General features: G+C 42.0%; 1 protein-coding gene across 1 annotated transcript in view; it reads left to right on the top strand.

Moving 5' to 3' along the window:
- Positions 1-15,604, top strand: part of LOC117262264 (E3 SUMO-protein ligase PIAS1-like) — a 78,181-nt gene extending 62,577 nt beyond the window's left edge. Inside the window, exons 3-13 of the mRNA XM_033635143.2 lie at positions 1,638-1,722; positions 1,828-1,966; positions 2,166-2,300; positions 4,436-4,541; positions 5,304-5,377; positions 5,671-5,831; positions 8,814-8,950; positions 9,339-9,570; positions 10,429-10,568; positions 12,241-12,281; positions 15,099-15,604. Coding sequence (XP_033491034.2) covers positions 1,638-1,722; positions 1,828-1,966; positions 2,166-2,300; positions 4,436-4,541; positions 5,304-5,377; positions 5,671-5,831; positions 8,814-8,950; positions 9,339-9,570; positions 10,429-10,568; positions 12,241-12,281; positions 15,099-15,458 — 1,610 coding nt within the window. The 3' untranslated portion in view covers positions 15,459-15,604. The remainder of the gene's footprint in view (positions 1-1,637; positions 1,723-1,827; positions 1,967-2,165; positions 2,301-4,435; positions 4,542-5,303; positions 5,378-5,670; positions 5,832-8,813; positions 8,951-9,338; positions 9,571-10,428; positions 10,569-12,240; positions 12,282-15,098) is intronic.
- Positions 15,605-17,123: the final 1,519 nt, after the last annotated feature.

Here is a 17,123-nt window from a genome sequence, read left to right as displayed (position 1 = left end):
TCTCACAGACTGTCCAATAACGCCAAAATTAAACTCCCTACCTGAGCTTTAAAAACATTTTATACAGTGCTCAGCTTTATTTTCATTATATTTACTTATTTATACAACAGAACATACATCCAGCTCCTACAATGTGTATCTTCCTAAAATGAGGAAAAACTCTGCGGAGGTCTCACAGTAAATGCTGTAGTGTATGAATTAATAAAGACCTGTTATTTAGTTATTTATTTGGATCCCCATCAGTCAGCTACTCCTCCTGGGGTCCACACAAGCAAACATTACATTATAGTGTAAAACAAAGATATAATTAAAAATCCTAGGCAAAAAGAAAGAAAATACAACAAGAAAACAGAAAAACTAAACAATCAGAACCAATAAATGAACCACAATAAAACTACTAATGGCACTATTACAACAATGACAACAAGTATTCTCACTCTATCAAAACTGTCAGAAAAAAATAATGATTTTACAGCTCAAAGGTGATTGTAATTCTACGAAAAACAGTATGAAAAGACCAGGAAAGTTTCATTTTAACATTTGTACAGTCAGATATGTTATTTGAAATGGGCAGATGTTCTGTGCCATCAGGTATCTCTTTAACCTCTCTTTAAAAACACCTGCACTTGTTACATATGTAGTGTCCAATCCATAATTTCATTCCTTTGAACATTACAGTGCATTGCATTGCATTCATTTTTGAAACAGGAAGTGAAAAACGATCTCTTGCTGCATGCTCAGTATGAATTTTATAGCCGTTACTACTATAAAAAAAGTGATGCAAGAAAGGTCAATAATGAACCTCTAAACTGTTGAGTTTAGAGGTTCATTATTGACCTAGCAAACGCAGTAACATTTGTTCACTTGAGCATTTTTAATTGTGCGCAAATGAAACAAGATACAACATGTCAAGTTTTAAGTTTATTTTTTTATTGTTGGACAGAGCCACGCTAGCTGTCTCCCCTTGATTCCAGTCTTTGTGCTAAGCTAAGCTAATCACCTACCGCCACAAGTGTCATACTGAACACAGACAGGAGGGTGGTTTTGATCTTTTTATCTAACTTTCAGAAACAAAATTAATGAAAATATTTCCCAAAATGTTGAACTGTTCCATAGCTGCAAATACAAAACACAGTTGGATTTGACTCCTCACAGCTCTTCACAGTTTCTTTGCTAACCTCCTTCTAACATGTACACACAAACTTTTCTTGCCTTTGCAGACTTGCTGTCTCTTTAATGGAGGCTGGGTTAGTAGCACCAGTTATTTCCAGCTCCTCTCGGTGGGCCTATAAATAGAGCACACACACACACACACACACACACACATTCATACACACACACATTTTTCTCTTCCTCACCTCTGTGTGAGGTGGTCTGGTTTTGACGCCCAGGTGTTTTTTAGCTTTTGCTAATTTTATGCCTGCGAGCTCTACCTAATAATGCTGTTTGTACAGGAAACAGCCACTGATACACTGCTGCACACACACCTCTACACCTGTTGTCTTTGTTTCAGTGATTCACTGTACTTTACTGTCATGTTTGGGCTCCTTCATCTCACTGTCTTGGCCACTGTTAAAAATTTGGTGCATGTTGTAATTTTCGGTTTTTAAAAAGCATTTTCCTTCCTCTCTCTGCAGCATCAGACAACAGCCAGAGATTTCAGGAGACGTGTTTCGCCTTTGCATTAACGCCACAGCAAGTCCAGCAGATCAGCAGCTCGATGTAAGATGAACGCCGTTGTCAGTGCAGGATGCGCTCCATGAATAATTCAAACATGTACATGCTTTCTACAGATGTGTGCTGATATATTTGTTTCTGTGCTCAAAGGGACATCTCGGGGACCAAATGTGATTTCTCAGTTCAAGTTCAGTTGCGGTTTTGCCTGTCGGAGACGAGCTGTCCTCAGGAAGACCATTTTCCACCCAATCTGTGTGTGAAAGTCAACGGGAAGCCATGTAACCTGCCGGTGAGGCGCTCTGCATTAATCACATAAACAGCCAGCAAAACACGGTGTCTTTATTCCACCACTGTATGACTGTTGTTCCACCTTTTCTGCCCTGTGTTAGTGTTGAATCCATTTTCTTGAAGAACGTCAGAATTTAACCTCTTAATATTCGCAACAACTTTTCATCTTTTTCCTTTGAATATTCATGTCTGTCTTTTAGGGTTATCTTCCACCTACCAAAAACGGCGTAGAGCCCAAGCGGCCCAGCCGGCCCATCAACATTACCTCACTGGTCAGATTGTCCACCACAGTCCCCAATACCATTGTGGTGTCGTGGACCGCTGAGATTGGAAGGGTAAGAGCCAATGTTTAACAGGGACTGTTGAGCTTTTGATGATCAGGGAAAACTTTGATAAGTAAAAAAGTTATCTGATAAGTAGGGGTGGGGGGAAAAAATCAAGTCTTACATGAATCCCGATGCGGAAGTGGACAATTCGGCATCAATTCACATATGTCAATTATCAATTATATAAATGTTTGCATTCAATGAGAGGAGCTGCAAACAGCGCGTAAACCGGCTGACCAGCACACACTGTGGCATTAACCAAATTAAAACACCTCTGTGGTGAAGACAAAAACTCTCTGTTCAGTCTGTTTTGCCTAAAAACCCTGTGCCTAGCCTGCCCAGTGTCTTGGCTTTCACCAGCGCTAACAGAGAGAGAGAGAGAGAGAGGCTGCTTGCAGCTCCTCTGCTGGCAATAACACAGCAGCTGCGGCGGAGCATCCCCCCCTCCCACCTCCATGTTATTTGTACACACACACAGGAGACTGCATGGTGCTTTCAGATTCATTAATTCATTCATCAATGTAGTTAACTTTTTAAAATGAAAAGGATACGGACCACATATCATTGAATAGAGCGTGCAAGCACTAGACCATACGCGGGCCTGTGTATATCCCATATATATGTATGTCTCACAATGGACAAGCGTGAGCATCCGCAGACGGATACAATCCGACTGGCACCCCCTGGTTCAAAAGTGAGGGTATGGAGGGAGGTTAAAGGGGAGAGTGACCTGGACAAGAGCCACACTGTATGCAAGTTAAATAATCTGTTTATTTAATTATGGATCACCAAAAATAGAGTCTGCTATATTTTAAAGAAAAGAGAAAAAGAAATCATGTTTAAATCAAACATTGTGATGCATTGTGATGCATCGATAATCTGAATTGTGATCGAATTGAAAAGTGAGGTGCCTGGAGAATCCCACCCCTACTATTAAGTAAAATTACTAAATATTTTCTGATAAAGGTTTCTCATACTTAAAGATTTGCCTGCTCTTTTTTGTTTCCTGTCCTTCTAAATTCAATATGTTTGCGTTTTAGGCTGGTAATGGAGACAAAGTAGATATATTTGGAGATATTACTTGAGCTTTTGGTGACTTGTGATCTGCTTTTTTGTCATTTAATGTAAGTTATGTTGATCATACAAAGAATTATTTGAAGCTCTGATTATCATCTTTAATCTATCCAATTACTCTAATCAGTGTATCACTTAATCATGCACATTTCTGTCTGCACCCGCTGATCTTTAAATAACAAATGTGTAATATTTATATGAACTCTTTACCTTAAGAAGTTAAGATAGACCGTGTAAAAAAACCCTGTAAAATAAGATTCAATGAGGTGCTGTCTGCTGTCTTGTGCTGACATGGTGACGTGTTACAGTGACAGACACACAGACGCCACCGCAAAAACAAAACTTCTACAAACATGCGACAGAAGAGAAAACAGTCTGCAGTCTTCTGTTATATACGGCAGCTTTAAATTCAACATCCTGCCTACAGTGCTCGTGTGAATAAATGGTTGTGTGTGTGCATCACATGCATGTGTGTGGGAAGTGGTTTGAAGCCCAGGAAGTGGGATTTCTGGCCACGACTGTGTTGAGTTCTTACAGCCAAAACAGTATTAGATGATGGCGCAGGGTAAGAATGAAAACATTAAACTGCAGGAAAAGTCTGTCCATATGACTTTGTATAATCATAATGCATGCTGGGTAAAGGCTGATGGCAGAGTTTTTCACCAAATCACCTTTTGATGGAACATTTAAGACTGTATAAATCTGTATATATCTAAAACTAGTTTATTATAGACGGGCAGTAGAGGAACGATCTCACAACTGAAGTTCATACTGACCTCAGAAGTCAGCAAAGGCTCTTCCTTCCCTTTGTTCTTTTATACACACGGCTGAAAATACATTTGTCGCAGAGCAGTAGGATCCTCTTTACTTTACAAAGACATGTAGCCTGCTAAAGTTACCTTCAGTAACATCATTCGAGGAGATTCTGTGTAACTCTCTCAGAGCTCTGACAAAAAATCAAATCAAAAAATGTCTTAAAGTGGGATTTTAAGATATGAATTTTTGTCCTTGTCGCCCAGCCCTAGTTTGTACATTATAACAGTACTGTATGTATACATGTGTGTTCACAGAGTTACTCCATGGCAGTGTACTTGGTGAAGCAGCAGTCGTCCACAGTGTTGTTACAGAGACTACGGGCAAAAGGCATCAGAAACCCGGACCACTCCAGAGCACTCAGTAAGGACGGCCAACCTCTCTTAAAACACATCAGGACTGATACTGACCTTATATGTAAATGGATTGGATCCTGGCCAGACATGACATATCCACATTAATGCAGTGTTTATGTTATAATGTTTTTTTTTAGCACAACTCTCTCAGGCTTCATGATATCCTACATTAAAATAACTCCAATGAGTTTCACACAGTGGTGTAGGCAGATTTTAAATTTGGGAAAAAGAGAACTGGCTGGTGTCAATGAGGAGTCGATATCAGGAGATACCCTGAGCGAAGGTATTGGGAGAGACACAGTAGTAATGTTGCATCCCACCTCTTTTTCACAATGAAGATAACTGATCTGTTTGTGAAGTTTAGGCCTTACCCGTCCAACCAGATAAACCTAGTCAGATGCTGGCCAACATGTGTTGTTTCTTTTTTGCTCCATTACTTCTCATCTTAGGTAGAAATAAAATACACTTTCTTATTATCTGAGATTTAAAACTGTTATAAGCTAAGGAGCCCTATATATATATATCCATATATATTTTACACTGCATGGGAAGTGATATAAGAAGATTCAGGTGCAGATGGGACTCAGTCGGTCCAACACAGCATGAGGAGCTCTCCAATACATTTATAGAAACCTGCTTCATTCGTGACCTTGGATTGAAATATGTAGTAAAGAAGTTGCAGTCTGAAATGAGAACCTGAGCACGTTTGGGAGAAGAAGTCCTGCTGTTTGGCTCTCACTCACTCGTGTGTGTGCTTTTTTTTCTGCAGTCAAAGAGAAGCTAACAGCAGACCCAGACAGTGAAATCGCCACAACCAGCCTTCGAGTGTCGCTGCTCTGCCCGGTAAGCACGCTCCCTGCTCTTCATAAATTAAAGGCGGTGTTCAGTCATTCAGTCATGCCAAGACTTGTCTGTCCGTTCCTCTGCTTTGTATGTGTCTCAACACGCCTATATGTCCTCAACTTTGTGTTCTGTACACAAGCCACCTGTCTAATTGTCCTCTCAGCCCTTATCACGCATCTTTTCCATGTGGGTTTGGCTTGTTTGTGACATTTATGCATCCCGTATATACCCTCCATCCCTCACTGTGGGTGTCCTTTTCATGCCCTGACGACATGTGTGTGCACACTGTGCAGCTGGGGAAGATGCGGCTGATGATCCCATGCCGGGCACTGACATGCTCCCACCTGCAGTGCTTTGACGCCACACTGTACATCCAGATGAACGAGAAGAAGCCCACCTGGGTGTGTCCTGTCTGTGACAAGAAGGCCCCCTATGAACACCTCATCATTGACGGGTAAGTCACAGAACCCCCCCAAAACCCCCATCCTACAGACGGTCTGTTAGGAGACAGTGCAACAGATGTTCAAATCTTTAATCCAGAAACACAATATGTCATTTTTACTCTTTGGTTTTTGTACGTATTAAACACATATATACGTGTAAATTTGTGAGGCTTAGGCCCAGACACACCTAACTGACATCAAAGAACTAGTGGCGGCGGAGGCAGACTTTTGCTTCATCTCACATCCCCAATGTCTCAGCCAAAAAGTTGCACTTGAACACACCGCAAAGACCACAGCAATTGGCCAGTGGGTATGTTTGTTCTGTGCCATCATGATAGGAAATAACTCTCCATGCCAGCAGGTGGCGGTAGTTTGCGTTCATCATTAAAAAAGGCAAATCAGAAAACTAACAGGACAGATTCAAGATGCTCGTTAGCCAGTTAGCACAGCAATAACACAACCTGAAGTTCAAAGAACAAAGGATATTTACCATGTGCTAGCAAACAGTAACACAAACAATCACATATTGTTTCTTCACAGTGGCTAGAAAAATAATCTTAGATCTCCCGCCCTCTTGACTAGTCGTTTGTTTGCTTTCCCTACTTATGTTCTTGTGCACTGAGCTGAACTGCCAATCAGAGTGACTTCATTCACCGTCAGGCTCCGTTGTCTCCGACGCTGATTCAACAGGCTGATATGGCAAAAAAACAGCCAACCGTCGGCCTCCCGTGTCAGGGCGCTTAGAGGTGCTGGTAGGTGGCACTAGGCACTGTTTCCAGTCTTTATGCTATGCTAAGCTAACCAACTGCTGGCTATAGCTTCATATTCACAGACATGAGAGTGGTTTTAATTTTGTCATCCAACTCTCAGCACAAAAGCTTATAACAGGGTTCCCATAGGAGCCTTGAAATCCTTGAGTGTTTGAGTGTAATTTTAAGGGGAACAAACAAGGCCTTGAAACAGTTTGAAAACAGACATAATTAGACACAGGTCATTGAAAGTACATGAGTTTTATATATATATATATATATATATATATATATGTATATATATATATTTATATATATATGTATATATATATATTTATATATATATATATATATATATATATGCGCAAAAATATAAATTTTGTCTCTTGCTTTTGTCTGCCGTCACAGCACAACTGAGACGTGTTCACACATTCAAGCCTCCCTGTCTTTTTAATTGTGGTCTGTGAGTGTCTGTAAAGCCTGCTCAGCCTCATTATAGAAAGTCTCAGTGTTATAACAGTAATTAACCTTGATGTGTGTCTTAAACTGGGCCGTCCTCGAAAAATACTTGAAAATACTTGAATTTGATGTTTGAGAAGGTGTGGAAACCCTGTTATAAGCTTATATAAATATCACATTGTTCTCTTGACACAGTTGAGCAACCGTCTGTTCCAACCAGAGAAGGAGGAAGAAATCAGTCAAGTGTCTTCTTCATTCAGACACTTCAGCTCTTTTTCTTTTAAAAACAGATTTATTTTGCACATTTTATGTTGTACATTTTTCTATTTTATGTGTTTTACTCTTGAATCACAACTCAAGGTCCGATTACTAGCTTTATTTCTGGAGCTTTCAGCTTCATCTTGTTGTCTTCCCCAGCCTTGCTTCTGTGCAGTCTGTGGTCATGTGTTTTTTTGTTAAGGGTCCAGTGGGTACGTTTTAGGGGGATCTATAGGCAGATATGGTATAAAATATACATGACTATGTTTTCATTAGTTTATAATCACCTTAAAATAAGAATCCTGTATTTGTTACCTAAGAATAAGCTGTTTATATCTACATAAGGAGCCGGTCGTTTTCCACAGAGACCATACTGTTGTTCTACAGCAGTGGTTCCCAACTGGTGGATCTCGTTCCAAAAGTGGGTGGCAGGTCCATTCTGAACGGACCACAGAGCGTTTCAAGTTTGTAAAAAAAAATAAAAACACTTAATTTTTACGTACAGTGAATTTCTGGCACAAGCTTTTATTCTGAAGTGCCATTTCCTGCTGTGGAGTGAGTGAATAACAGACAGCTACTTGACAGAGACAGCAAACTAGCTCAACGACATGGCCAAACACAAGCATGACACTGAATGTAGTAAACTGTGTGGACCTTGAAGTAATGACTGAGGAGAAAACTGGACCCCATGGCTAGACCGCTACTCTAAAAAGGGCCATTCACGTTTTCAGGGTTTTCCACCGACCACCACAGTTTTCCTACACGTTTGACATATGGGAGAAGTTTCAGTTCTGCAACCTCACCACTAGATGCCACTCAATCCTTCACATCAGACCTTTAAACTCTGTGATCTAAACTGGTGCCTGTATTTCACATTAAAGGCAGAATTTTAAAGATTATTTTAAAACCTTTTACTCGTAATGACTACTACTTGTACCTCTACATTTACTCATGGTTACAGTCTACACTGAGTTCAAATTCTGTTCTTTTAAAAGGACAAACTGCAGAAATACATTGTGATTTATAACACTGGTATCAAAATCTAGAGCTTCACACAAACACTGACACAACTTGTTTAAATTTAATTGTTTGTAGTCTTTTGAAGGATTGACCCTCTGAAGGCTTGAGGGTGGCTCTGAAAAGTTTGTAATTTGCTCCTTTGTGGAGGACAGCAGCTCTCGTCAGTGTCGATTCACACCAGAAACTGAAGGTTACCGAAAACATATGTTCATAAAGGCTTTTTAAAAACATTTTTCCAACATTGATGCGTTTGTTCAGTACCTTCCAAACACTCAGCTGCCCTTACAGCCTGCAGGTTGCAAGTATATAAAAAGATGGAGTTTTTGTTGGAGTTTTCCTTTCACTCTCTGAAGCATAGTGTTGACGTTAGCTTGTTTAGAGTAGGTTTCTTGTCTTTAGAAGTGGAGGGTCTTTTCCACTACACTCAGCTTTTGTTTAAAAAAAGCCCAATTTCTCTGTGTGTTTGTGTACATTTTCCTGGATGGGTTCGTATATGTTTGTTCTCAGGCTTTTCGTGGAGATCCTCAACAGCTGCATGGACTGTGATGAGATCCAGTTCAAGGAGGATGGCAGCTGGGCCCCCATGAGGTCTAAGAAGGAAGTGCAGGAGGTCTCGTCTGCTTCCTACAACAACGGGCTGGATGGTGAGACATGACATGGGGGGCTGAATGGGGGGACAGGGTGGGGTAAGAGACAGAGAGGCTGCCTCTATATGAAGGCGGTGAGAGGAGCCTGGAAGTAATTAAATTAGGATTACAGAAACGTGGTGAGAGGAGAGAGAGAGCGTGCATTCACGTCCCCTCCCCTCTTTGTTTATGCATTGTCAGTTTTAATTTGGTAGGGCATCAATCATGATGCCACTGAGTAAACTGCCTGTCTCCATAGTAACAAACACACTATATCTCATACGAGAGCAGCGGAAGTGTGCATGCGTTTTAGCATAATTTAGTTTTCAGCAGTGCTTTGTTGCAGTCCCAAAAAAAAACATCCCAGCAGCACACAAACATAACTAACACGTCTGCTGCTCTGCAGGTTCATGTCGGACGTCCGCGGGCTCGGACCAGCGGAGCTCCTCCTCATCCAGCCACGGTGGCAGCGACAGCACCAACAGCAAGAAAGTGGAGGTAATTGACTTGACACTGGACAGCTCCTCAGAAGACGAGGGACAGGATTCGCCGCCTCCGCCGCCGCCACCACTGCCTCCTCCACCCAAAAGAGCGTGTCCCTCTATGTCCCCGACCTCGCCGCCCATCATCAACAAAGGGTCAGACACACACCCACTCAAGACCCCGACTTCATCTCCTCATGTTTGTTTTTCATTAAATGTGGAAATGAGGCTCGTTTTAGCTGCTGACATGGGTGGTAATGTTTCTGGATGTTAAATGATTCATGAGTTTTGCACTTGAAGGCACTCAAAGTTTCTTTTACCATTTCACTTCAAAAGCACTCACAGAAGGAAGCCGAGTGCTGACTGAGAACGCTTTGCGTCTTAACTCTTTTACTTTGGATCTATAGATTTATAAGTGGGTGACTTTCCAAAAGAGAAACACTAAAGCTGTTTGTTTTTCTGCACATTAGAATCGCGATCAGAGGATGAAAGTTCAGTCAGTCCCTATTTCACATTTACATAAAATGTCAAATTAAGTGCTCGACAAACCCCCCAGGATCTGGAAGGATTGGTAACATTCAGCTAACTGACCTTATAGAGCTGTGGAGAGGGAAGAGCTATTTTGGGCTGGTTTTGGGAAGGAACCGTCCTTTTCATTTTTCCCACTGACAGTATTATATGACATGAAACTCACCAGTCGAAAAGATTGATTTTAAGGTCCAGTGTGTAGGATTACGGGTGATATTATATTTATACTTATGTTTTCAATAGTTTATAATCACCTGAAAAATAAGAATCTTGTTTTCGTTACCTTAAAATGAGACGATTATATCCACAGAGGGAGCGGGTCCTCTTCGTCATAGTTTGCCATGTTGTTCTGCAGTAGCCCAAAAGGGACAAACCAAACATGTCTATATTTAACAAATAAATATGACATAAAATAAAAGCCTCATTATAAATTAAGTCTCCTCTTTACCTCTTCATCTCTTGACCTCTTTCTCTATCTGCCTTCAGAGTTTTGAACCTGCACCACCAGGCCTCTCCTGTGAGCCGCACTCCCAGCATGCCAGCTGTAGACACCAGCTACATCCCTCCTGTCCCCCCACTCATCCAGGACTTCAGACCCTACTACCCCACCCCCAACGACCTGTCAGGTAACGACAATCACACAAGATGACTTGAGCGAGGTCACTGGTCAGAGCAATAGCATGATATTCAGACATGTAATGCATGTATTTAATCCTAACTGTATTTACTCTGGAGTCCATCCTTTACCAGACAACAAATTGACATCTTTAAACCAACTCTCCTAACTTTATCGCAAATTCTACTGGAAATCCAAATTTGCCTAAAATCTAAAATATTGTATGTCAGCTTGCCTTGGTCCACAAGTTTGAATCTGCCCACTCCACTGAGTTCGAGTTGACTGATTCTGAAGATGAAAATGGATTATAAGAAGTTGACAACTCTGATATCAGGCAAATGTCAAGCTGAATTTCTAATAAATTATATAAATAAAAAAGAACAGAAATCAGTATTCTTTTATAGCCACAAAATCATTATGGTGACTTCATAAAGTGTCAGAATAAGCAGATAATCATACAGTGTAGAAAAACTCCAGCGGAAATTTAACAGGAAAACAAACAAATTTAAAGGGACAGTTCACCTCAAAATCAAAAATACACATTTTCCCTCTTACCTGTAGTGCTGTTTATCATTCTAGATTGTTTCAGCATTAGTTGCTGAGTGTCAGAGATGTCGGCTGTAGAGATGTCTGCCTTCCCTTGAATATTAAGGAGCTAGGTGGCACTTGGCTTGTGGTGCTCAAAGACCCAAAAAACTACAGTCGAAAAACTCAACAGCAATGTCTCTTTCCTTAAACTTGACCCGGTTAGCAATAACTAAGAAATGGCTAAATAAGGAACCATCAACAAAGGGAGAATGGGTAGCAATTGTTAAGGAAATATATGAGATGGAGAAACTGACCTTCTCTCTATGACCAAATGGCTATTGCATATGAGTAAGGATATTACGTAGAAGGAAAGGAAGCATGTGGTGGTGATTTCTTTGCTGTATTTATCTGCTTTGTATTCCTTCCTTAAATGAATATATTTATTACTTTCCTCCAATTTCTTCTCTGTGATTTACATGTTTATGGGATGTTGGATGGCGATGTTTATTTTTACTCCCTTTGAGGGTGAGATGGAATAAGACCAGTGTGGACTTGAAAGGACTCTTGCCTGACGCTCTGTTGACGTTGTCTTTATAGGTCTGTCCTCCCTCCTCGGACTAATCGGAATGTAATGAATGAGATAGCTCACGTTACAGCTCAGCCGAAAAAGTCTGTGGATTATCTTGAGTAAGGTCAGGTCATGATTTAAGGAAAGAGACATTGCCGTTGAGTTTTTCACATGTATGTTTTTTGGCACTTTGAGCAGCACAGGCTGAGTGCCATCTAGCTCCATTATGTTCAAGAGAAAGCAGACATCTCTATGGTTGATATCCCCAACACTCACACCAAAACTATTTAGACTGATAAATAGGGCTACAGCTAAGAGAAAAAAAACAAATATTTTTTGTGGTGAACTGTCCCTTTAAGTTGTCTGAGAGTGACAAGTGACTTTTTTTCTAAATCTTTTTTTTTCTGTAAAAGCTCTAATGCGGATTTTTATAAAAATGCATTTGGTTAAAAACACCTTTAAACCCCTCTGTCTGTATAATATGCCTCGGGCTTTCATTAACTTAAACACATACAGTTTGTATTTGGATCTGTGATATTGATTTTGTTGATATTCACCACTGACTCTGCCTGTGTTTGATTTTCAGAGCTGAACTTCTTCTCTTTCCTTCAAGGCGACAATCATCAGGTACGTACAAACAGTACATCCCTGAATGTACCATCTGAAACACTTTCACTGATGTCCTGGAAGACTGTGACCATGGCTCATTTTTAAATAATTCAGCTGAGTAAATGGGGGGAGGGGCACAAAGAGGCTTGGACTGTACGTGTGACCATAACTTCTTCTTGAGCTCACCCAAAAACAAAGTCAGAGCCGTGCACTGAGTGTTCCTGATAACAAACTTCCTCTCTACAGTAAACAGAAGAGTGATTAAAGATCCCTCATGCAGAGTGAAACACTTAAGAATAAAAAAAGAACATAACACACACACACAACCCGCTGGTACACAGTTCATCTGTGTCACTGTCTGTTTCTGTCTCTACGGGCGACGTGAGAGCGAGACATTTGACAAATGATGGTCGTCACCCCACGGTTACTGGTGGGTTGAATTCTCTCAGGCAGTCGAGCATAAATACAGACATCTCTTCGTCTCTGACATCTTCTATTCTGCTCTGTTTGAGATCTGTTATTAAAGATTAACATTTTAAAGGGTTGCTCCTCCCAAATAACCTTGAGGGGTGTGATATGTAGCTGTTCACAGCTTTGGTTCTGAGATTTCAGCTTCAGTCGGGGTGAATGGAATATTTGGTTCTCACCAGAGGCATAGATTTCAGGAAGGGGGACACAGGGGACACGCCCCTCTCAATACTTAGAACATGGACATTTGTCCCCCTGCTAATAGAAACATGAAAGTAGGAGAGAACTTTTATTTTGATGAAATTAAAGACATTGCCACCATAAATTGATGCAGAAAATGTACAAATCGTTGCTTACAAATTCACCAGAATTCAGGAAATTTAGTGCTTGACGCTCAATATATGACCTGGCAGAGATGCTCCAGTGCCCTGGTTGCCCTGGTTACTCTGGTGAGTCCAAAGTCCTCACTGCAAACTAGGGGTGGGGGGACAATTTGATTCTTAGGGTGCTTTCAGACCTTGAGTTGTCTTGCTTTGGTCTGAATCAGGGACTAATTATGTTCCAAAGTTACATAATTGCCTAGAGTTGGTTCGTGTTCTCACGGCAGCATTTATAAGCGGACCAGATAAAATGCCTCGTGTGAGAAAGCTGCTCTTGATTGGTCAAAATTTCCATGTGGGAAAAATCCAGGAAGTAAACAAAACATGGTGGTCAACGCAGGTTGATTTTAGCGCTGCTCATCGTGGACTATATTGCTGTCATTGTTCATTTTAGGCAAACCATACAGTTTGAAAACGAGGCGCGGCTCCAACTAGAAAACAATCAGTACGTTTACATACAGCTTGAGAAAATGGAATTATTGGCTTAGTTTGACTGAAATTGGACTGTCCATAGCTCGACCAACACACCTAGATAATTTTTTTATTTTTTGGAGGCATTTTTTCCCTTTAATCGACAGGAAAGTTAAGCGTGAAAGGGGGAGAGAGAGAGAGAGGGAATGACATGCAGGGCCACAGGCTGGAGTCGAACCCAGGCCACTGCAGCAACAGCCTTGTATATGGGGCGCTAGTCTGGGGACACTCCTTTCTAAAGTGTGTTTAACACACCGGCAAAAATGGCCGGCAACAAAGCAACGCCTCTTGCATTTTTGAAAAGGACACGCCCTCCCGGAAATGTGCGCTCCCCCTTTTCTCGTCCGCAAGGAAACAAACACAGAGAGCTTGAAAATGGATGCCGAGAGATTTAACTCCGTTTTATCAAACGTGTGCTCAGTCCTCAAGATTGTGGAATGAAGGACTTACAGCGACTTGAGCCATTTTGTACCGCTACACGTGTTTCTAGTCGGACTATGTTTACGAGCACAAGAGTTCAGCGAGCCACTGAAGGACCGCCCTGCAGATTTACTGTTGGTTCTGCAACGTAGAGAGTTTTTTTTAAACTCTGAAATTGTATCCGCCCATCTAAACACAAAATCAGGGAGAAAGTCATCAGTCTTTAGTTAAGCAAAGCATCTAAAGACTGACTTGTGAGTCTAATGGGGCGCCTGCTCTATCCACTAAGCCACCAACACCCCACACCTAGATAATCTGATTGAAAGTTGAACTATTGCTGCATGTATCCACTTAGTCTGACTAGAGTTGGACTCAGTGTTCTGCGCATGCGCCACTTTTTATTTTGCGGGCTTTCACCCAGAAGAAGAAGGAGATGACGTAGCAGCAGTTCAGTATATAGCAGTGCAGTAACTCCCGGACATCACTCACAACACGACAAAGATTACAGGTCTTTGCATGTTGCTCTTCCTATAGGAGCGCCACAATTGGGCAGTATATGTGTGTATTATATAATGTGAGATTTTTTAGTATGTCTGAAACCCTAGTATTAAGCCAATAGTACATGAATTGTGTAGTGTTTTCAGTGAAATATTAGAGTATGCAAACACTGGACACTACACTGGCATAAATATCCCACAGCGGGTTAGCATGAGCACCCACAGATGAATAAAATCCGACCGGCACTGCCTGGTTTAATAGCTAGCGTATGGAAGTGTTTGGCTGTGAAGCTGAAGAGAAAAAGGGACCTGTACAAGAGTCACATTGTATGCAAGTAAAATAATCTCTTTATTTAACTATGGATCACTACATAAAAGCCACGTGTGAAAAGTAGCAGGTATTCACAATGTGTCTGTGAATCTGTGATGGATCGAGATGCACCCATAATAGTTTTATTATCGTAGCCCTCTGAATCGTAATTGATTCGTGAAGTGCCGCAGAGATTCCCGTCTCTAATGAATAAGGCCTCTGGTAACTTTAGCAGCCTCTAACTGTGAACTCACACTTCCTTCTTTCTTGTGTTCCTCCCGCGGCTCAGCATTACAACACCATGGTGATGGCAGCAGCAGCCGCCGCTTCAGCCTCAGACGACCACGAGCTGCTTCTCAACCGCTTCCTGCCCTACAGCACCTCCTCCTCCTCTTCCTCCTCCCAGCTGTTCCTCGACCAATCGGGAGCCTCCTCGGCCACTTCGCTGACCGCGCCGACCAACGGCGCGAGCAACTCGGGAAGCAGCAGCAGCCTGGTGTCGTCCAGCAGCCTCCGCGACACTCACTCCACACACTCGGGCTCACACTCCTCACACACACACCCCGGGGTGGTTGCAAGCCGGAGCAGCGCCGAAGCAGCAGTGGCAGCTATTTATGGCGGGATACCTGACGTTATATCGTTGGACTGACTCGGGGAGAGTCGAGACTACACTTTGGGTCCAACTACGATCCGGTAACAAACTTTTTTGACTGCAGGGTAAAGTTTTGATGCAGAAACTAGACTGGCCACGAGTCATGAGAACGTTTATGGAGCCGCAATGACGAGACTGCCTCATGAAGAGCACTAATATTATGAGTGGGTAACAGGCCTGAGGGTTCGCTTCACGAGACTGACCCGAGAACAGTACTGAGTCATCACTTGGAGGGGTCAGCTGTGGACATCGTGTTTGTGTCCTGAATTCAGATCAGAAACCTGTCCAGCATGTGAATCCGCGAAACTGCGATACTGGTACCAACCCGGCACAAAGAAGCAGAGACGCTACCTGAGCAAAAACACAAAGGAGGACGGCTCTTTTTTACAAAAATGAGGAGTGGCACCGTGTACAGAGAACAAAATATATTTTCCTCTTTTACTTTTGTATGTTAAATCGGAACATTTTCAGTCTAGTGAGCTGCTTCAATCGCTGTTTTTAAGTGGAGGACTGAGGTGTTCTGTTTTGTTTTTCTCACAAAAGCTTATACATATGCTTGTTGCCATGTGGTTATCTTTTCTCCCCTTTTATCCTGCTTTTTTTTTCATTTGCATTTCTCCAGTATATTCCCTTTCTCTGTTTTCTCTCTTGCTCGAGCTCATTTTTAAACTCATGGTGTATTATTTCTCTGTCCAATGACAAGAACACTGAATATACAGTTTATTCATGTACTAATAATTTTATTATGCTTTTAAATTATGTATATTTAAACTATATATATATATATATATATATACCCTGATTAGCCACAGCATTCAAACCACTGACAGGTGAAGTGAATAACATTAATCATCTCGTTACAATGCCATGTTCTGCTGGGAAACCTTGGTTCCTGACATCGATGTGGATGCAGCTTGACACGCTCCACATAACGACACACTTCCGGACCAAGTACACCCCCTCATGGCCTCATGGCAACACCACTCCCCGATGGCTGTGGCCCCTGCAGCAGGACAGTGTGCCGTGCCACACTGCAAAAACTGCTCAAGAATGGCCCGAGGAACACATCAACCTGGCCTCTGAATCCCCAGATCCCAATGTGATTGAGCATCTATGGGACATGCTGGTACCCCACAGGACTCAAAGGATCCACCGCCAAAACCCTGGTGCCAGACACCACAGGACACCCCCAGAGGTCCTGTGTCCATGCCTTAGCAGGTCAGAGCCAAGCCAGGTCCAAGGAGGTCCCACCGAGGATCAAACGCTCTCTGGGCTCTGGTTCGGCTCTTGGATACAAGCGTCCCATGCTCGACCAGGTTGGGATCTGGGAATTTGGAGGCCAGGTCAGTGCCTCAAGCTCTTTGTCACATTGTCCTGCTCGGGGGCACTGCCACTGGGGAGTGGTGTTGCCATGAGAGGATGTACGTGGTCTACAGAGGTGTATGGGTAGGTGGAGTGTGTCAAGTGGCATCCACGTGAATGCCAGGACTCCAAGTTCCCAACAGAACATTGCATTGTAACGAGATGATCATGTTAGTCACTTCACCTGTCAGTGGTTTTAATGTTGTGGCGGGTCGGTGTATACACAGTGTATATATGTATGTACGTATATACACTGTGTGTGTATGTGTATATATATATATATATATATATATATATATA

Source organism: Epinephelus lanceolatus, chromosome 2 (genome assembly GCF_041903045.1).
Source record: "Epinephelus lanceolatus isolate andai-2023 chromosome 2, ASM4190304v1, whole genome shotgun sequence".
NCBI lineage: Eukaryota > Metazoa > Chordata > Actinopteri > Perciformes > Serranidae > Epinephelus > Epinephelus lanceolatus.
This window is presented reverse-complemented; position numbering and strand designations above follow the sequence as displayed.